We start from the raw sequence: 20694 nt of genomic DNA on the forward strand, positions 1-20694 counted from the left end.
TCGGTGATGCTCCTGCGGACTTTCGGCAAACTCTTGGACTTGCGATGATCCACTTGGCGAGTTCCGACGAGCTTCGCTTGGCAAGCTTCTGGACTTCTCGGATCTGTTCCCGTAGAACCTCCGACGATCGTCCGAACTTCCGTCGAACTCTCGAACTCCCAACGTGATCATAAACTTGACTCCGACACAACTCCTGGTGCTTGTCTAACTTTCATCGTAGTTAATCCTGCACAATTAAAGTAAAACTTCGATCGAGACAATTAATCCTAAGCAATTAACCAAGTTATCCGGCATGTCATTGGTCCCTCGACGCTTCGTCTGATTCTTCGGCGCATCGTCCTCTCCTGCGGCCTTTTGCCCAATCGGCCAGTTGACTCCGCAACTCCGATATCCTTGGCACAATAATCGCTCTTCTTGGCCCAATGCCCGAGTCCATGGCCCGAAGCCTTCTGTCGATACGTCGACCGATCCACCGGCCCGACGTCCAATCTTCTGACATGTTCCTCCGGCACAACATGATTTTCCTACTTTAATTGTCTCATCCTGATCAAAGCATCCTGCGTCACTCAAAACGCAGATTAAATCATAAACATATATCAAGTAGTTTCATCATCAAAATACGAGATTCAACACTTCTTGGCCTCCGATCCCTGCACACATGTAGTGGTAAGGAATGGGCTCGCAACTATGATCCCTCCAAAGATCTAGTTAGAACTAAGTGGCTAAAAAATCCTCTCGCCTGTTGGCCTGCGAGGGACTTTTTATCTCTCTCCCTAAGAGACCGCCTGTACCTCTCATATTTATGATTGTTGACTCGACTTTCACGGGGCAACACTATGCTCGGGTGGTGCCATCCCGACTTTTGCGGGGTAGCACTGTGCTCGAGTGGCACCGTCTCAGCTTTTGCGAGATGGTTTCATGCTCGAGCAGTGTCATCTCGACTTTTGCGGGGCAGCACTACGATCGAGTGGCATCATCCCGATTTTTGCGGGGTAGCATTGTGCTCGGACGACATCGTCCCAAGGCAACACTGTGGTCAAAAGAACGTGGCTGTGAACAATGGTTGGAGGGCGGGTTACTGAAATGTGCCATATCAATTTCCTTATCCATTCCAAAGCATGATCACGATGATTCGCTCATTCCGACATCGAGACTAACACTTGATGTTATCTTGACCGCATATTATTTCTGACATCTAAATGTCTCTTTCATGACTTCCTATGTTCTTACGTTGTTGCTTGAGCTTGGCACCATCTCGACCACCGATCGAAGTGGTTCGCTTCACAGCATGCCAAGCCTACATATCAATTTATACGTTTCATCCACTGCTATACATTTATCTTTCACTCTCATCTCGTATGAGTATCATTTAAATATATATATATCATAATCATTTGATTATGATAAATGAGAAGTATGATGAGTAGAAAGTATGATGATATATCATTTCCACCTGATCAATATAATAATTGAATCTATGTCCTATTATTATGATGCAAATGTCGATTATATTCCATCGAGATAATTCATTCATTAGAGATGATGACTAGTGATTTCGATATCAAGACGAGTTATTATCTATAAATGTATTTTGATGGTTTAATACACGATCTCACGACTCAGTAACAATCAAACAATCCATGTAATTGTTATTGACATTAATTATCATCTCAATTCAACAATCATATATATATATATATATATATATATATATATATATATATATATATATATATATATATATATATATATATATATATATATATATATATATATATATAAAGTGAAAAGAGTCATCATACAAGATATTAGGAGGTGGGTCCTCTTTTCAAAAATCAGTATTGTTCTATCTATCAAAATCTGTAAGATTATGAGAAAAAAGTGTTGATATTCAATAGGATCATTGGGTGATTTGCACCGTTGATGCCGCAAAATGTCACTGTAAAGTGGGTAAAGTAGCCATTAAATGCTTGAGGGCATATTAATCATGAATTTTGGGTCTCTGCATACTTTTAAGACATGTGAGTTGATTTTGTCGAGCAACCTTAAGGCCCTCTAATTCGACATAGCATTCAAGCTGGAGGGCACTATATAGGTTGCATTAATTTTACTATCCCGTTGATCCACAATGAGAAACCCCAGTACTTAGAGGAGAAGGAAATGAATCAAACAAGCCATCCCATAATAGAGTTCAAGGACGAGTGGGATGAAGAGGAATGAGAGAGTGGGATGGGCAGGATGATAACCTCAAGGTTTTGGACTCTAAATCAAAAGCTTTGCACTCTATGAATCCGATTTGACCATTAAAGGTTACGAAGATAACAATCATTTTTTGTATTTTCAAGTACACGAGAATCACAATCGATTTTAAAGCAAAATTCTCCGACGTCAAACATCAAAAGAGGCTTATATTCACGTGCTAAAATCATTCAACTTTGGGCGGCGCGTGCCAGTCCATGTGGACGACGAACGGTCAGGATCTCACGATGGAGATGTGCACGAGATTTCAAGACCCACGTCCCCCTTCGTCCGGGGCTTTATTTAAAGGTGATTGACGAGGGCGGGCGGGTTCAGTTCGCTTCGAGCGTCCGTTTTACCGACCTTCTTCGCCCTGCCTGCTTCCTTTTGGCCCGAGCCATCGGCCGCCGGCATACCCTAGCCGTCGCCGCACCTAGCGGTGGCTACCTTGGCCCCTTCCACCGCCGCCCTCAACCGCCTGCGCCCGGATTACGCGGATGCGTCTCCACGTTTCACTTTCCGTTCCCTCTCTCTTGTCTCGATTCGTCTCCATTTGTCGGGGTTTCCTCGCATTGTAATTCGTTTTGCTGATGTCTTGTTTGATACCAGACGGAGGTTTCGACTGATTAATCGTCTAGGGTTACTGAGGGGGCTCTTGGGCATTTGATCGATTACGTCGTGGTGCTCATCGAGGTTAGGGTTCTGTGGACCTTTTTGATGTTTAAGATTATGTTGTTAATTGTTATTTTTTAGTGACTTTTCTGTTCATGAAGGAATTTATCTCATGCGAATTACTTAAAAGTCAGCTTTAATATTTGGCCGATTTCAAAGAAGGTACATCGCGATTAGTATCCATGTCATAGCCTAGTTTGACACTATAATTGATTGTTTAATTTGTTTGAGCTGAACCATTGATTAAAATGTTTAAGTTTAAATTAATGATAGTAGATTCATCTAGCCTTTATAACATTTATTCGTCAATTAAAGACTACTCATTTTTTATGTGAGATTAAAGGAAAATATTTCATGATGCACATGACGGGGAGTCCAAGGTGGTTCCGATTTGCCTCTAGTCGCATTCATTTACTACTGGAGTCATTTACTATGTCTCGAATAAATAATCTATTAACTTGTCGAGTCTGAATCACACAGTCCAAAATATTTATACCTAAGTTAATAATAATAGACACATCTAGTTCTTATAAACTAATTCAAATTTTTATCTACTTTTAATGTGAGATTGAAATGAGGAACTGTAAATTATGCGCATGAAATCTCATTCAGATCTAACTTTATGTTATAAACTAGCTATAACTTTATGTTATATATATATATATATATATATATATATATATATATATATATATATTTTTTTTTTTTTTTGATGAATCTTGGCTCTGATACCATATTAGGAAACATGATGAATAAATTTAACATGTACATATATACCAATTCAATCCTAAAACTTAAACTTGTTGAGTAGTGGGTCAAAACCTAATCCGACCTCTTCAATCTTTATCAATCAAGACTGTTCTCTTAGTCCTCTTTTAATCTCTATTCTCACGTATAACTATTTCCTAACAGAATTTATGGTTGATATCATTTTTAATTTCTTATATAATAACTCTGGTTGGTGGCAATGTTTCAAAAGTGATAGTTCTCTTGAACAATAGCAAGTGTTGTTTAATGGTTATATGAAATGTGTGGATTGCTTGTGGACTAAAGCAGCATGAGTCATGATGTGTCAAACCTTAAGCTGGATAGTATAATCTTGCTTCTTGTTTTCCTGCACCTTTTATCCCGGTTGTAGAGGATGCAGTGCTTATCCAAGTTCATTGGCAAAGTGTACTTTGTTCCACTTTGTGACATCTTGATAAGGATAATTGTTCCCCCGTATGATATGTTGAATTTATGGCCTGCAGTTAGTGTACTGATGTTTTACATGGATAGTTGATGCAGGTTCGAGGATCCATTTCAGCGAAAATTGTGGTTATTGCTGGCGCAGTTTAGGAACTATTTCTCTTTTCTTCTTTAAACTACATAAATTTTTTTTGTGCAATCTGTAGAATTAATATTTCTTTTCTGTGATTATCCTGACCATTTGTTCAACATCTGTTCTGTTTTTAAGGTTCGGGTTTGAGGTACACATTGATAGGTAGGACTACCAAAATCAAGCATCATGTCGATGTTTCTTCTCTCAATCAATAGATGAAGTTTGTAGGCCCTGCTCTTTATATTTTAGGAACTACATTTGTGAAGTATAATCACTATAATATGCATAAATCCTCTTCTCATGTGAAGGTTTATAGAGGTTACAAGATTAAATCCCTTTTTACTTTGTTATTTTTTAGTGTCTATCTACTTTTCATGTAGCTACTTGATTGTTATTCTTAGGGTTAATTATATATTATCCCGTGTATTTAGACCTTATTAGCATTATGATCTTTATATTTAAAAAATTTACATTTGGATCCTTATAGTTTTGAAAATAAAACAAATAATTTCATTTGTCCTAATGCCGTTAACTGTATTGACGGAAAACATAATACCTTTTTGCCCATCACTTGTTGTGTTTTTAGTCTACAGCTAAAACGTTAGAACAAATAAGGTTATTTATTTTATTTTCAGAATTATAGGAATTTCAATATAAAATTTTTAATTGCAGAGATTACAATGCTAATAGGGTCTAAGTATAAAAGGTAATATGTAATTAGTCCTTACTTTTTGCCCATCACTTTCATGCCAATCCAACATGTGGTATCACGTATTGTGTTTTTTATCAATACTACTGGCAATGTTAGAACAAATAAGATTATTTGTTTTACTTTCAGAATGATAAGGATCTCAATATAAATTTTTTAAGTGCAGGGATCACAATGCTAATAGGGTCTAAGTATAAAAGCTAATATATAATTAGCCCTTACTTTTATCCATTATTTTTGGGTCTAGTGACTTATCTTAAAAAAAAAAAAAAGATGAATTAGACAATTTCTTGTTTCATCCTACTTTGTGTCTTGCAGAGTAAATTGATAATTGTTTTTCCACTACTACAAGAAAGCGTTTGTGATGTTGTTCAATTGATACCTCTGTTATCTATTTGGTTAGCTAAAGAATCTTTCCCTCTTGCTGATGCAATTCTCATGTCTCTTCTTCTGTAAGGTCATTGATGCATCCATTTGAGAATGCAATGGCTGTAGGAACAACATATTGAGATTTAGGTACTTCCGCATGGGCAACATTATCTTTTATTTAATGTTCTGAGCAATGTCAATCTGCGAGCATAATCTTGATGATGTGTTACAACCGGTCCATGAAGAAGCTGTGATTTCGTTTTGGCCAAGCAATGAGTTTGTGGACTGTGGAGTCTTCCCAGGTCAATGATGAGAAGTTGGACTCGATTGTGCCTCACATGATACCTGGGCATTCATTCAATCACCTGCAGGGCAGTAGCCATTCCCCACCCCCACGGTAGGCAACTCTGGTCATGGATTTTGTCAAACGGCGAAGGATAGCTTCGTATACTTGCAAAGAGGAGGATCACGAAGAGGAAGAGGAAGAGGAGGGCTTGGACGCGAAGAGGAGGGATTGGTCGTCCCTGACGGAGCCCCTGCTGCGGTCGGTGCTGCGGCGCCTCGACAGCCTCGAGGATTTCTTCGCCTTCCGGGGCGTCTGCCGCAGCTGGCGAGAGCTCGCCGCCCCGACCCCGGACGCCCTCTCCGCCCAGCTCCCGCTCATCCTCTTGACCCGCTTCCCTGCATACACCGAGGCCTTCTACGACCTCGACCGCCGCCGCCTCTACCGTGCCCAGCTCCCATGGCGCGTCCACTCTCGCCGATCCGTCGCCTACGCCCACGGCCACCTCATCACCGCCACCGATCCCCCCAACTCCAAGCTTCTACTCTGGAACATCTTCTCGGAGTCTCGCATCCGCCTTCCCAAGGTTCCCGAGCCCTTCCGCCGCGTCCGCCTCTCCTCGCACCCGTCCGACCCCGCCCTCGACTGCATCGTTGTCCTCTTCGCCAAGAGGAGCACCGTGCTGCAGTATTGCCGCGTCGGGGACTCCCTCTGGACCATCCGCGACTGGAGTATGCTGAGGATGGTTGACGACATGATCTTCTTCCGGGATAACAGGCTCTACGCTCTAACCGCCACGATGCAGCTCGTCGTCGTGGACCTCGCCGCCGATCCAAAACTCTGGCTACTGGGCGACGGTGGCGGTAGAGCAGCGGAAGGGCATCGGGAACGTTGGCTTGCCGAGTCAGGTGGGGAGTTGATGGTTCTCTGCCACAGGTTCAGGGGTGGGTTCGATGTTTGCCGCTGGGACTCGGGAAGTTGTAGCTGGGTAGAGGTGCTTGACTTGGGCGGAAGGACAGTATTCCTTGGGTCAATGGGGTTTGCCGGGTCGATTGCCGCCGCTGGATCGGGGATAAGAGGGAACTGCATTTATTATGTAAGCTACCGGAAAGATGCGTGGTATGTGTTCTCGTTGGAAGAGCAATCCGTCGAGGTTGTCTACCCTGATTCACCTGGTTTGCTCAGGGGCCAGTCTCCACTGGACCCTGTATGGGTATTCCCCAGCCTTTGTTAAATTATGAATGCTCTGTTTGTGTTCGCAAGGTGTTCGGTGAAATGCTTAGATAAAGCTGTAGTTCTCAGTTAAATTTAGAGTTCCGATGTTTGTTGTCATTTGTAGTCTTGATGATTCCTCGCTGCTTATATTCCTTCTCCTCTAATTCGTTCCTTTGTTTTCATTGCCTCTTTTTATTCAGAACAAAGGTTTGTCGTTGGTGAGTTGAAAGGTTTTTATGATTAGATATCTGCACCATTATTTCTCTAATATGTCTAAATGTTCTTCCTTAAAGCCTTCTAAAGAATCTTGGCCCAACGTCACAAGTTTACGGGCAGTAATCCAGCCTTGTAGTGGAACTCAATTACATTCCAGTTCCACTTCAGTGGTTCCCAGTGATCATATATGCCAACCAAGGTAAGTAGACAAATCCCTCTTGTCTCTGTGTTGTAACCATAGTTTTGCCAGCTTTTGATTATTATACAATCACTGTTTAGCAGCGATTAATGTGTGCTCCTTCGATGCTTTTTTGCAGGATCTTCGATTGGATGCACTGCAAGATGCAACTCAGCATCAGGTTCTCCCAGTTTTCTGAAAAGAAAGGTCGAGTATGTGGTGTGATCCTCTTTTAGCTTGTCATGGATTTACATTCTGACCTCCAGATGTGTTCTGTGGAGATGTCGAAGAACATTGAAATGTGATCTTCGAGGGTGTGATGCCGAAGGAAACACGACTATTACGTGACATTCTCCATGGCATTGTTACCATTGGCACATTGGACAACAGGGCTGCTTTCTTTCTCAATCCTTCTCCACCCAGGAAGATGAATTCCTCCGATGGTAAGAGTAAGAAGTTGTAGAGGCAGAGACAAAAGAAGAAGAAGAAAAGGAAGTTGCAAAAAGAAGCCGAGAGAATGTAAGAGTTGCCACTGCTGAGGGAGGATTGATGACACACTCCCGTCTGTTTGCTGCAGATGCTTCAATGGTGACTGACTCCTCACAGGAGGAACAAGAAACCAACACCACCTCCAACAGGAAGCAACTCTCCTTCATTAATGCATTACCATTTTCACAAGAATGAGCCTGTGTGTTTGGATATTAAGTGGCTGATAATTATCATTTGTTGTCGTGCGTCTATGTTCATTTTGTCTCCCATTGAACAAGCAATATCCTCATGCACATCACTTTGCTCAAGTCCCAACAATTGGCCGAGGAAAATCTTATATCTATCTCAAGTTTCTAAATTGCATTTATCTTCAAATCATAATAATTTCCTTTTATAAATTTAGAGCAGCATTTTCTGAACTGAAGCTCTCACAGATGATATATTCCCGCACGCATCTTACAGCAGAAGACCCGTTTTCAAAACCCGAACCCGGTCTGATCGGTTCAAATAAACGGGTCGGATTGCGCCTCCATTTCCCAATTGGTGGGTATCCAAGAGTCGTTATAAGTAGCGAACCCTAGCGCTGCGGGTTTACCTGCTCCTGAGGGCAGCCGTTCGATCACACAAGGAAGCGAAACACTCCTCGAGCGATCGCTCCAAAAGCCCCTGTAAAGCCCTAACGCTTCGGTTTCGTAGGAGATCGATGGCGGCCTCCGTGATGCTTCGAGCTCTGAGGCGGCGCGATATGTCGCCGCCCTATCTGTCCTCTCGCCTCAGATCTGTAAGCTCCCTTTCTTTTTCGGATTGTCCACGCCTTCGGAAGCGATTGGGATGTAGTAATCTTGACATGGGTTGAATTTCTTGCTTTCTGGAAATCCGTCTTTTGGCGGTTTCACATCGTTTAGGTGTTTACTTTGACTCCTACTTTGTTTGTATTTCTTTTCGAATGTTGGGTTACTGTGTCCGAAGAAATCACGAACACGATTTCTTGAGTTAAAGGATATGCAACCTTTTTTTGTGTTGTGTATTGGAGCAACAGATTTTTTTTTTCCATTCTACTTGACATACATATTATCAGCAATGATATTTGGTTAAAGCTCCATTTTCTCCTAGTTAGCTCAGATTTTAGCACGGTACTGCCTGTTGGCATGAACATGTCTTTGACAAGTTATGTCTCCTTTCTGGATTTGGTATCTAAATCTGACTTTAATGACAGTCAAGTTACATTTTCTGGTTCCATGTACAGTATCTGCATCTTTGGTTGAGTTCGATGGATCGACTACTATCTAAAGGAATGGGACCATGCTTGTATGTGCTGGTGTTTCTCGAGTACGTTTGATAACAAAAACAAGTCGATGTGATTTGGACTTGTATATTAGTTTTGTACGAGATAATTGTAGCAACTTAAACTGACTGTTCTTTTTATAATAATCTCAACAGAGAATTTTAATTTTTTGTGCTCTTCCGTTTTACATCATTGTTTCGTCGTTGGATTTTGTAGTAAGTTTTTAGCTAATATTTATAATTCCAATGATTTATAATAATGACTAATCATCTGCATGTCCTATGTATGTGAAGTTATTATACCATTAGCAAGTGGAAGCGGATAACATTGGAAGATAATGGGGACTTTCTCCATACACGTACCTGAAAATAGAATAATAGAAAATTAAAATAATAGATGGGGCTAAAGCATGGTTAAGTAGCTATATATCTTTTTTTCACTATATTGATTCAGACAGATTATCTAATCACATGCTCCTTTTTATAGACAACAAAATCAGTGGAATTTCCATGTTAGTTTCATATTGTTCATGTGTTATTTGTTATAAATTCTCTATGTTAATCATATGATAGTTACTGGACTTCCCTTAGTACATCATTATCTTTGTTGTTCCTTTTTCCTTACCTTATTGTTAACCAGATTTTTATATATTTTCTCTATTTGATTATGAGATTCCTATTGTTGGGCTCTTAAAATCTTATTTCTACTCTTGATGTTGAGCAATAAAGTTATTATTCTTGCTAAGATGCTTGGACATAGCCATGAGGCATGGATGATACACCTACATGGCAAGTCCTACAAAAATAGGATGCCAGGTTTTAGGGTCATTGCATGTATTTTCTGGAAGCAGCATAGCATTCATTCATATTAGTGGTGAATAACATGTGTAAAATGTAAATGAGTACATAAAAGTCTATTATATATATATATATATATATATATATATATATATATGTATATATGTATATATATATATATATATAGTGCATTATTTTACTTATGCATTGTGTGAATGACTTAAATATCAAACATGCATACATTTATATCTAATAAATATCAGATGGTATGAGAGCCTTTGTTTATTCGAACCACACAACAGATGCCAAGAGGTGTCCAATAACTAGGTGTTCAACAAAGACACAACATGGATGCAACAAACATCTTGAAGTAACCTATATTTCATGTTTATTTCTGCAGTTATCTAGTAATGCAATCATGCCATGGGGTGCTCCTCTGGGTCACAAATGGTCTAGTTTGGTTAGACCCTTCAGGTATAATCTCATGCTTATAAATGTTGAAGTGAACTTTCAGAGTCTCTCCTTTAAGATATCACAATATTGTTTTCTGCTATTCTCTGGTTTCTTTCACCAAGGATAAGTTTTTTTTTCTATACAGCACAAAACCAGCAGGAAATGATATAATTGGAATTGATTTGGGAACTACAAATTCTTGTGTTGCAGTTATGGAGGGAAAGGTTGTTCTTTATGCATATTCTCCAAATATTTTTTGTATTTGATCATCTGGAACTCTATTTAAATGCGTACTCTATGCTTATTTGTCACAGAATGCTAAAGTCATAGAGAACTCTGAAGGAGCTCGTACCACCCCATCAGTTGTAGCTTTTAATCAAAAAGGGGAACTACTTGTTGGAACTCCAGCAAAACGTCAGGCAGTCACCAATCCTACAAACACCCTTTTCGGTACCAAGCGACTGATAGGCCGTCGCTTTGATGATCCTCAGACACAGAAAGAGATGAAGATGGTTCCTTTTAAGATTGTGAGGGCACCTAATGGAGATGCATGGGTTGAAGCTAATGGTCAACAGTATTCACCCAGCCAGATTGGTGCCTTCGTTTTGACTAAGATGAAAGAAACTGCAGAGTCGTATCTTGGAAAGTGTGTGTCAAAGGCTGTTATCACCGTTCCTGCATATTTTAATGATGCACAACGTCAGGCTACAAAGGATGGAGGAAAAATTGCCGGTCTCGATGTTCAAAGAATTATCAATGAACCAACTGCAGCTGCACTTGCTTATGGGTTGAACAACAAGGAGGGTCTCATTGTAGTTTTTGATCTTGGTGGTGGAACATTTGATGTTTCCATCCTAGAAATATCAAATGGTGTATTTGAGGTATAATTTCTTAAGTTTATAGCTTTTGAGGATTTTGTTTTCATGTTTTTGTCAGGTTTTGTTGATCTTATTTTCGATTTCAGGTCAAAGCCACAAATGGTGACACTTTCTTGGGTGGGGAAGATTTTGACAATGCATTGGTAGAATTCTTGGTTGATGAATTCAAGAGAACTGAGGCAATAGATCTTTCAAAGGACAGGCTGGCTCTACAGAGGCTTCGAGAAGCAGCTGAGAAGGCTAAAATTGAATTATCATCTACATCTCAGACTGATATCAATCTTCCATTTATAACAGCTGATGCTTCAGGAGCAAAGCATATGAATATCACTCTGACAAGATCAAAGTTTGAGACTTTGGTGAATCACTTGATTGAAAGAACAAAAAATCCCTGTAAAAGCTGTTTGAAGGATGCTGGCATAAGCAGCAAGGATGTTGATGAGGTTCTTCTTGTTGGTGGAATGACTAGGGTTCCAAAAGTTCAGGAAATAGTTTCAGAAATCTTTGGAAAGAGCCCTAGCAAGGGAGTAAATCCAGATGAAGCTGTTGCAATGGGAGCTGCTATCCAGGGTGGTATTCTTCGTGGAGATGTTAAGGAGTTGCTCCTCTTGGATGTCACCCCCCTATCGCTAGGTATCGAGACCCTTGGAGGTATTTTTACGAGGTTGATTAACAGGAACACAACCATTCCCACGAAGAAGAGTCAGGTAAGGATCGATTTAAGTAGTTGAATTGAACTCTCAAGTTAATCTTAGTAGATGGTTCATTCAAAGAAGCTATGGACATAAAGTTGTCATGCGTATAGAAAACATGCCATATAGAATGTGACTTTTGGTCATAAACATCCACCGAAAACAGTTTACTTCAAATGGTAAATGCAAGTCCTTTTTGGCTTTCTTTGTCTTATGGATCAAAATTTTCCACAAAGAAATTACTTTAAAACTCATGATTGAAGGTGGATCATCTCCTGGAGATTCCTTTGATAAAGGGCATGCCTTATGAGTGACTAGCATTAGGTGTGAGCTCATGTGCCCAAATATGGACAGTAGTCATGTGACAATGTAGAGTTACTGGCATGAAGCGCAGTCCCCAGTGCTGGTGCTTCTATGCCAGCCTGTTATTGGTGTGTGATGATCTTGACTTGTCCAAATTGTTGAGATTTGCCTTCCAAGACTATGGAACTGCTTTTTACGTCACCTCTAGGTTGCTGGTAGCCTGGTACACAGCTGATAGAACTTGAAATAAGACTTAGGCAGAAGATGCATATTCTCTTGCATATTGAATGTTTTAATTAATTTATATTACCAAAATAAATAATAAGGGGGTAATGAGTTATAAAAAGAATAAATTAATTCCTGTATTATGTGGAATAATTTTTAAAATTAAAAATAAGAACTTTTTATATGAATATTCAAGTCTATATTTTTTTGAGAATGTGTACTTATTTATTTTAATATTGATCCATGTCACCATATTTTTATTTCAATTCTGACCTTTTAGGTCATATCCTTGTAGCTAAAACTAAGCAGCAACCATGTTGGATGCCACAACCATGTTAGTGGATCCTCTATACCCTGCTCCAAGCAACAACTCATGGTTAAATTTGAAATCTGGGAGTGATGGGAAGATCCTTGTCATAGTAGTTTACTCGAATCTTTGACAGCTTTGCCTCCCGTAAGCTTAAGTTTGTTACATGCATTTTGCCGGCAACCAGTCAAACCATGATGTATCTCTAACTGTTTGAAGAAATTTAGCAATGTGCTTGGTTTGACTTTCTCTTTTGATAATTTGCATCCTCTTACCTGTTTTCTGACTTCTGGAGCAGGCTTTCTATCCATTTTTTTATTGACTTTGACTTAAATGATAGTCAAATAACCATTTTGCCTTTGTCAATTTGAAAAGGAGACTGGAACTGAATTTTTGAACCTTTCTCTTTGAACATTGTGCCTAGGTTTTGCTAACACATCATTTCTTGATCATATGGTTAAAATCTGTTCTCACCAGGGTGGTTTTTTGTATTATTTTGGATTTTGGCAAATATGCATTTTCCTGCTTTCATGGATATGCAATAGGATGTCAAACATTTAACTCGACACTGTAGACTGTTTACTGGTTTCTTTCTCCATTCAGGTATTTTCCACTGCGGCTGACAACCAGACCCAGGTTGGTGTTCGTGTGCTACAAGGTGAGCGGGAAATGGCTACAGACAACAAACTCTTAGGCGAGTTTGACCTTGTAGGCATCCCACCAGCTCCAAGAGGCATGCCACAGATTGAGGTTACATTCGATATTGACGCCAACGGAATCGTGACAGTTTCTGCCAAAGACAAGGCCACTGGGAAGGAACAGCAGATTACTATTCGGTCATCCGGTGGCCTCTCTGATGATGAGATTGAGAAGATGGTCAAGGAAGCCGAGCTCCATGCTCAGAAGGACCAGGAGAGGAAAGCTTTGATCGACATCAAGAACAGTGCAGACACAACAATTTACAGTATTGAAAAGAGCTTGGGCGAGTTCAGGGATAAAATTCCGGCTGAAGTGGCCACAGAGATCGAGTCTGCAGTAGGTGATCTACGGAAAGAGATGGCAGGAGATAATATCGACAACATCAAGGCCAAGCTTGATGCAGCAAACAAGGCAGTCTCAAAGATTGGGCAGCACATGGCAGGAAGCTCAGGTGGGTCTTCATCTGGTGGTTCTCAAGGTGGTGATCAGGCACCCGAAGCAGAATACGAAGAGGTCAAGAAGTAGGATGTCTGATAGATGATTATAGCCCTACCGAAGCAAGTAAATTCATGTTGTGTTTAATATCATACTGTCTAATTCCTGACAGGGTATGAGCAGATTTTGCTTTAGTGGTAGTTTTTTAGCGGAATAATAGATGTCCCTCAGATTATGAACTCAGTAAGTAGATCGAATGGCCACAGGATTTTGTCGATCTTAAGGGTTCCTGGTGTTTCTGTGAAGAGCAAATCAGATACGCTGTCCTTTTGATGTCAGATATCCCTATCAAAGTGGGGAGTTGCATCTCTTGGAAACATTCCAAATGGTGTGGTTTGTTCTTGTTCTGCTGTTGTTAGCTGTATGTTTTTTTATGGATATCACTAGTTCCAGTGACTTGAGTTAGTGATGTACATGGTTAAGCTGTAATTGATCTTATCAAGTCAAACAACCTTGCTGATGACAGCCAGACATGCTAGTGGAACACATGAACGTAAAAATGTTGACGGTAATATGGAAGCATGGAATAACTATCAGAAACCTGTGGGTATGACGATGAAACGGGAGTTGCTACGATCCATCTTGATTAATTCATCAATTATTTTAATCACTGATCCAAGATTTTTACGTTGATGTTGATGTTCATATGACATCTAAAGTATTTATCATAATCAGGACTTCCCTTTTGTATATGTTGCACCGACACAAAAGAATTTAAAGCATCTGACTTGATTAGAGTATTAATTTCGTACTTAATTGCACCCAAAAAAAATCCGAAACATTTGGCAACAAGAGTGTCCCCCTTTTGTGTACGATGCACCCACTAATGATAAAAAAATATATATATTGGACGCCACCAGAGCATCTCCTTAACGTGCGATACTTCCACTTACTTCAACAATAAGACATCCAATATGCCCAACTTACGCATCCCCTTCTATTAGATGTATACGCCCAAGATAAGAAAACAACCATAGTATTTATTACTTATAATAGTCTATTAAGGTTCCAAAATAAACATTGTAATATAAGCTGAATAAACCTAAATCAGACTTGCTAAACTAATAATAAACTTCTTATGTGCTTTTTTCACATTACCAATAAACAAATGGTCTTTTCAATTATACTTTTGGTGCAGTCACATCGATAGAGGTATTTTCTACCATCAGAGTGATTTATTCTCAACCAATGATATCACTTAAAAAAACTAAGTCCGATCAATTTCACCACGTTGAATTGAGCAGGCAATCTTTTACCTCTTTAGTCTTATATATAAACCAAATCATTTGATCACTTGTGTTTCATGTGATCGATATGACTTCAACTTCTAGTGGTACTCGACTGAGGCCCCTCCCTACCGTTCCATTTTCTTTTGGGGGTATACGAGAGGTCATACAGGCCGGTCCTCGATGGGCCCACGCGGGGTCCACTATTGGACCTTCCCTATAAAAGGGCTGGCGATTCACCGCAAGTACCCTCCCGATCCCTGGGGGACTCAACCCGATGGATCCCTCCCCGCAAAATTCGTCCTCCACCGCCGGTAACGGCGGCCTCCCCTCCACCGGGGCCGCCGCCGCCTCCAGCCCCGCCCCCAACCCGACCTCCGCCGGGACCATCGGCTCCGCGGCCGACCCTGCCGAGGAGGCGAAGCAGAACCTGACCCAGGTCATCAACTCCGTTGACAAGACCCTCGGCCTCCTCCACCAGCTCTACCTCACCGTCTCTTCCTTCAGCGTCGCCTCGCAGCTCCCGCTTCTCCAGAGACTGTGAGCCCTCCTCCTTTTTGTTGCCCCCTTCCCGTTCTCCTTCCCCGCCCTGGAGAGGTGCCTCTGATCCTAGGGTTTTTTTTTTTTTTCCTTTTTGGCGGGGGTGGTTCTTTTGGGTTCGCTCCCACAGGAACGCCTTGGTGGCGGAGCTTGACGCGATGCAGAAGATGGCGGACAAGTGCAACATCCAGGTGCCTATGGAGGTCGTCAAGTGAGTCTCTTGATCTCTTTCTTGACTGTTTGGAATCGATTCGTTAAAGATTCTATCTTTTTGTGCAGTTTGATTGACGATGGGAAGAATCCTGACGAGTTCACTAGGGATGTGATCAATAGCTGTATTGCCAAGAACCAGATAACCAAAGGAAAGACTGATGCTTTTAAGGTAATTCTTTGTTTTCTTTTGCTTCATTGTTAGTCTAATCTAATAACATGAGATACTTCACTGTTACCTTTCTTTATTCTCGAAGTACATATAAAATGAATCTTTAAGATCTCATGGAGTTAGTTCTATGTTGAAGATTGTGATTGCATGGTATTAGATAACCTGACAGCATGTTCACCTATTGTAATTTTGTTGGCTTTCACTTTTTATTTGATGTAAGAGTGTCATACATAAAAGTTCCGCATTCAAGTTTATATATGCTGTCACGTTAGGGTAGCATGGTAATTAAAAGACTTTTACATGCATGGTCCAGCATCTTAGCATGCCTACATGTGAGAGTAATATGAGAGAATTAAGAAACTTCTGTACAGCGGAAGATTCTGCTTCTTTGATGCACTGTTATTGTAATGTTAGTGTATTATGAGAGATCATTAGCCTTAAACCTTTAAGTTTTTCTATTAGTCACGGTTTTGTTCCGTTTATTTGAAGTTGTTGGACTAGTATGCCTAAACCAGTGTCCTTACATGGTTTTCATTACCTAATAATTGATCAAGTTCCTTATTGACCTTTGGACAACCTTGAATGAGTTTATCATTCTGTTTTATAAAGGAAATCGACACGTTTAAACTTTAAAGTTGGTTGTATGACATTCAAGGTGACTGCATCTAACTTGCAATGCCTAATACTCTTGTTAAACACAAGTATCCACCGTGAATGCCAAGATCTATAGTTGTGTTTTTTGTTCAGTAAATTCTATGGACTATCATTCTTGGTTCATTCCTTGTCATGTTGGTGACTCTTCAATGTCTATTACAGAAAAAAGTCAGAAAAGGTTAATTAGTTAGAGATGTCATTTATGATATATATTACTACAGGAAATGTTAGAACCATAATTTCTGATTATGAACTTTTGATCAGGCTTTACTTACATATCATTGGACTAAACAATCACTTTCAGACTATTGCGAAATTATTGGTCATTAACAACTCTTTCAATTTATTTTCTTGACCCTCAATGTCTTCAATGTCATTAATGCTATTTGGTCTGTATCATGCAAAAAAAATTGTAGATACAGGATATACATCATTAGAACTTATTTTGTCATAACCTTAGTTTCCGTTCTAGCTTTTAAACCTGTCATTAGTAGTCCATTTTACTATTTTGTTTTATATTTACTGTGTCTTTGCACAATGGCTTACTTTTGTCTTATGTTAATAGAGCTTGCGAAAGCACCTTCTTGAGGAGCTTGATCAGGCTTTTCCTGATGAAGTGGAAACCTATAGGGAGATCCGTGCTTCTTCTGCTGCTGTAAGTTATAATAGCTTACCACTCTTCCACTAATCTCTTAGATTCTTTTTCTCACTGAATCCATATTTCTTTTGCTATTTTCAACTCTTATGGTGAGATTTTTTATATTCTTTTTCTGTTATTTTGTATATAAATATGTGCATATAACAACTTATGGCTGTTAAATAGACAGTTAAATTTATTTTTTCACTGAATAGTAAGATCTTTGTGCTTGCCTTTTCTTTTTTGACAAAAGATCAAATGTATAATGAATTACTGTTATAATAGTTAGTCTTGAGGCTATTTGATGATTCCACTATTTCATGGAGCCTCTCTTTATGAATATCTGTACTCTGTACCAACTATTTGATCTGTTCCGATTAAAAGACAAGGCCGAGGACTATGGTCATAAGACCTAATAGAAGATCACAACCAGAGATAAAATTCATTTGATCCTATGTAAAGACGTGAAACCATATAGAGGGCAACCAAAGCAGTACATGGGAGCAAGCTTTTTCCTTGGATGCAATGGAAGTTTTTAAATTCTAAGCCATAACCAAGTGTTGTACTGTGAGAAATGTCAATTTCTCAATTTTGTAATTAACTGGTAGATACGTGTTATGTGAATCATGTATGTTTTTGTAAATGTAGCATTTCGTTAGATCTTGTCACTTTTAAAACTGATATAGGTACTGGAAACATATTATAGCTTAGGAGTATCTGCACCACCTTCACCTTTACCTCGTACTTCTTTAACATCCACCATCCACTATCTTATTGCCATTGTTGGCACCATATTTACCTCCTCTAACCTCCACTCTAGTTATGACAATTGTTACCTCATTATCACCAGCACTACCATATTTACATCTCAGTTGTTGTTCATCACAGCCTCCGTCATTGTGTTCTCTGATTCCTCATTAGTAAGAAGAGAAGGTAAAATGGCGAGTATTGTACCTTGATATGAAACATGATATTTTATTGTAGGCTGCTGTCAACAATATAAACCGGCAAGGATGAATTTTGGATTTAGGAAATAGCATTAGGTTGTTCAATGCACCACAAATGAAGGGATTGTCAATATAAATTAACAACGCAAGAGGTTAATTGTTATATGTTTTGCTGCAAACTACTTGTGTAAATCTTACTAAATTGTGCCTGAATTGCTGTTGAACCTAAGCATTAAGTGGTACCACTCATTTCATCTTAATCATCTGAACGTGTTGATGCGACTTAGAAGCCCACCTTAACTGTCCATGTTGACTGCCTTGGTGTCCTGTCTTTTGTGGGAGTTTACCCTAGTTTTGCTGTTTGATTGATTTCACATTTCACTTTCAGGAATCGAAGCGGCTGGCACAGTCCCAGAGTGCTCTACCGAATGGAGATGTCAAAGTGAAACAAGAGCACTAAAAGGCATATTGGCTATTCCTGTTCATTTCAGCTAGTGTGCAACCTAACTTGATAAAGTGTTTCCTGATATTCAAACTAAGCTTTGTACTGTTTTCTATTAGTAGATGGTTGAGCTCTGTGTTTTTAAGCTTGTAGAAAAATGAATCATATATATGTCTGACATTATAATATTACATGTATCCATGTCCAGATAAAAAAAAAAATTTATAGTTTTTTAATCCTGTCAATTCGTTTTCATGACTATTTTGTTTTCGCATAAATAAGTTTGGTAATTTCGTTCTGCACTAAATGATTGCTGCCTCCAGTTTTTCTCATGATCCTTGTTTGTTAGTGCTTTTACATTCGGGGCAAGAGTAGTGATCTGAATTGGAGCTTTAAAATTAGCAAATTTTTTGATGTAGAATAACATTCAAGTAATAAAGCATAATGTTTTTTAAAGGGTAGGGGATAGATATAGGTACGATTTGAGCCTAGCATTTTGTGATGATACGTTAATGACTTTTGTCAGCTAAGTTATCGGGTACCTTTGTAAACCATAATTATGTCAAGGCCATTCATCTTATATGCATTAAAGTTTATAATCTTATAAATCATGATTATGTCAAAGACATTCATTTTATATGCTCATATGAACATGCTTATGTATAAATGAGTAAGTGATGAAGGTTTGATTTGAACTTAACATCGTGTCAAAATCTTTATCAGAACTAAGCTATATAGCACGTTCTAATAAAACACAGTCGTGCCCACTCAGGAAAGCATTAGGGATACATTTAAGTCCCATGTCACAACATACAAGTAATAGCTATTGTAATGAATGACGTGGTGTAGTACCGGAATTGTAACAGCGTAAATTTATCTTCCTAACTCTTCTTTATATCTTTTGTTTGTGAAACAAAGAAAGAAAACTTCTATAACACTTATTTTCTCGTGGATGATTATAAATGGATCATTCTAAGCACAGTACTCTTCAATCCTTAATCAATCATCATTATTATCAATAGGGCTAATTATATATTATCCTCTATCATCATCAGGGTTAATTACATATTATTCTCTGTTGTTAATTATATTTAGTATTTTAGTTTCTACACTTTAATTAAAGTTACATTGAGATCTTTATACTATGAAATATTTAATCTTAGTTATCCTCATGTCATCAACTTTATCAACGAAAAAAATCCTTTGATTGTGCTTAGATGGTATACCTTGTGGTTGCATCGGTGGCGTTTGATAGGAGATTCAGGCATTGCCTCTTTTGTGAAGTGCCTCTTTTGGAAGACATACCCAGTAGCAATATAGATGGCATTCCAAAGGAGATCTAGTACACTTTTGTTCTCACTCTCGTTGGAACCATTCTCACAATTAATAAAAAAGACCATCTACAATAAAAGACAAAAACATCATTAACATACCAAAAGTAAAGATAACTCTTATATTAAATAAAAGTTTTATAGATTTTATAAAAAAAGATATAGCTATAAATTATAAACTTCTCATCACAATATTTATCCTTCTATGCATCTAATTGGACTACTTTTTTAAAAGGCTTAGTCTAAGTTTTTTTTTTCATGCCTTGATACAAACTTGATCAAAATGTATTGAATTTCATTATCGATACTCTAAAAGAAGCTTTTTTTATTGCTTATGATGGCTTATATCAAGTGTTTTCCTTGATAGTGATAGATTAAGTAGTCTTTGATATATTTGACATAAAGGAAAGAGTTAATTTATTTTTTGAATTACATTATCTATCAGTATTTTGACAGTGTTTTTAGGATCTTTAGGAAATTTTATATTTTATTCTAGTATTTAAAAAAAAATCTTAATTTAGATAGAATGTAATACATGTTACTTTATTTGATCATACAACATAAGCTCGTTGGTTGTATTTCAAATACTAGGTGGGAGACATTTTCCTAAGTTTTCTACTCAAAATATAATAAAAAGCTAGGTATGTCATTAAAATATACATATTGTATATTGAAACATTCTAATATTTGTAATTTTGCTCCCTATTTAAA

General features: G+C 38.7%; 3 protein-coding genes across 3 annotated transcripts; all 3 read left to right on the top strand.

Annotated features, from left to right (window-relative positions):
- Positions 1–2630: 2630 nt before the first annotated feature.
- On the top strand, positions 2631–6954 carry LOC135666237 (probable F-box protein At4g22060). The gene is made up of 2 exons (XM_065177806.1): positions 2631–2931; positions 5398–6954. Exon 2 carries the CDS (start codon positions 5723–5725, stop codon positions 6824–6826), a length of 1104 nt encoding a protein of 367 aa, XP_065033878.1. The 5' UTR covers positions 2631–2931; positions 5398–5722; the 3' UTR covers positions 6827–6954.
- Positions 6955–8271: 1317 nt separating this feature from the next.
- Positions 8272–14293, top strand: LOC103983230 (heat shock 70 kDa protein, mitochondrial). The gene is made up of 6 exons (XM_009400437.3): positions 8272–8471; positions 10173–10246; positions 10371–10449; positions 10540–11106; positions 11190–11810; positions 13234–14293. Exons 1-6 carry the CDS (start codon positions 8394–8396, stop codon positions 13852–13854), a joined length of 2040 nt encoding a protein of 679 aa, XP_009398712.2. The 5' UTR covers positions 8272–8393; the 3' UTR covers positions 13855–14293.
- Positions 14294–15299: 1006 nt separating this feature from the next.
- Positions 15300–18888, top strand: LOC103983229 (mediator of RNA polymerase II transcription subunit 10b). Its single transcript, XM_009400436.3, has 5 exons — positions 15300–15590; positions 15721–15801; positions 15870–15972; positions 17192–17281; positions 18599–18888. Exons 1-5 carry the CDS (start codon positions 15328–15330, stop codon positions 18668–18670), a joined length of 609 nt encoding a protein of 202 aa, XP_009398711.1. The 5' UTR covers positions 15300–15327; the 3' UTR covers positions 18671–18888.
- Positions 18889–20694: the final 1806 nt, after the last annotated feature.

Source organism: Musa acuminata, unplaced genomic scaffold (genome assembly GCF_036884655.1).
Source record: "Musa acuminata AAA Group cultivar baxijiao unplaced genomic scaffold, Cavendish_Baxijiao_AAA HiC_scaffold_1077, whole genome shotgun sequence".
Taxonomy (NCBI): Eukaryota; Viridiplantae; Streptophyta; class Magnoliopsida; order Zingiberales; family Musaceae; genus Musa; species Musa acuminata.

What these genes read in the sequence shown, in the direction of transcription:
- LOC135666237 (XM_065177806.1), top strand. Translation starts at nt 5,723, where the DNA reads ATGGATTTTGTCAAACGGCGAAGGATAGCTTCGTATACTTGCAAAGAG.
- LOC103983230 (XM_009400437.3), top strand. Translation starts at nt 8,394, where the DNA reads ATGGCGGCCTCCGTGATGCTTCGAGCTCTGAGGCGGCGCGATATGTCG. An exon ending in AGTTTGGTTAGACCCTTCAG is followed by an intron (nt 10,247 to 10,370) that starts GTATAATCTCAT and finishes TTTTCTATACAG; the next exon opens with CACAAAACCAGCAGGAAATG. An exon ending in TTCCCACGAAGAAGAGTCAG is followed by an intron (nt 11,811 to 13,233) that starts GTAAGGATCGAT and finishes TTCTCCATTCAG; the next exon opens with GTATTTTCCACTGCGGCTGA.
- LOC103983229 (XM_009400436.3), top strand. Translation starts at nt 15,328, where the DNA reads ATGGATCCCTCCCCGCAAAATTCGTCCTCCACCGCCGGTAACGGCGGC. An exon ending in CTCCCGCTTCTCCAGAGACT is followed by an intron (nt 15,591 to 15,720) that starts GTGAGCCCTCCT and finishes TCGCTCCCACAG; the next exon opens with GAACGCCTTGGTGGCGGAGC. An exon ending in GTGCCTATGGAGGTCGTCAA is followed by an intron (nt 15,802 to 15,869) that starts GTGAGTCTCTTG and finishes CTTTTTGTGCAG; the next exon opens with TTTGATTGACGATGGGAAGA.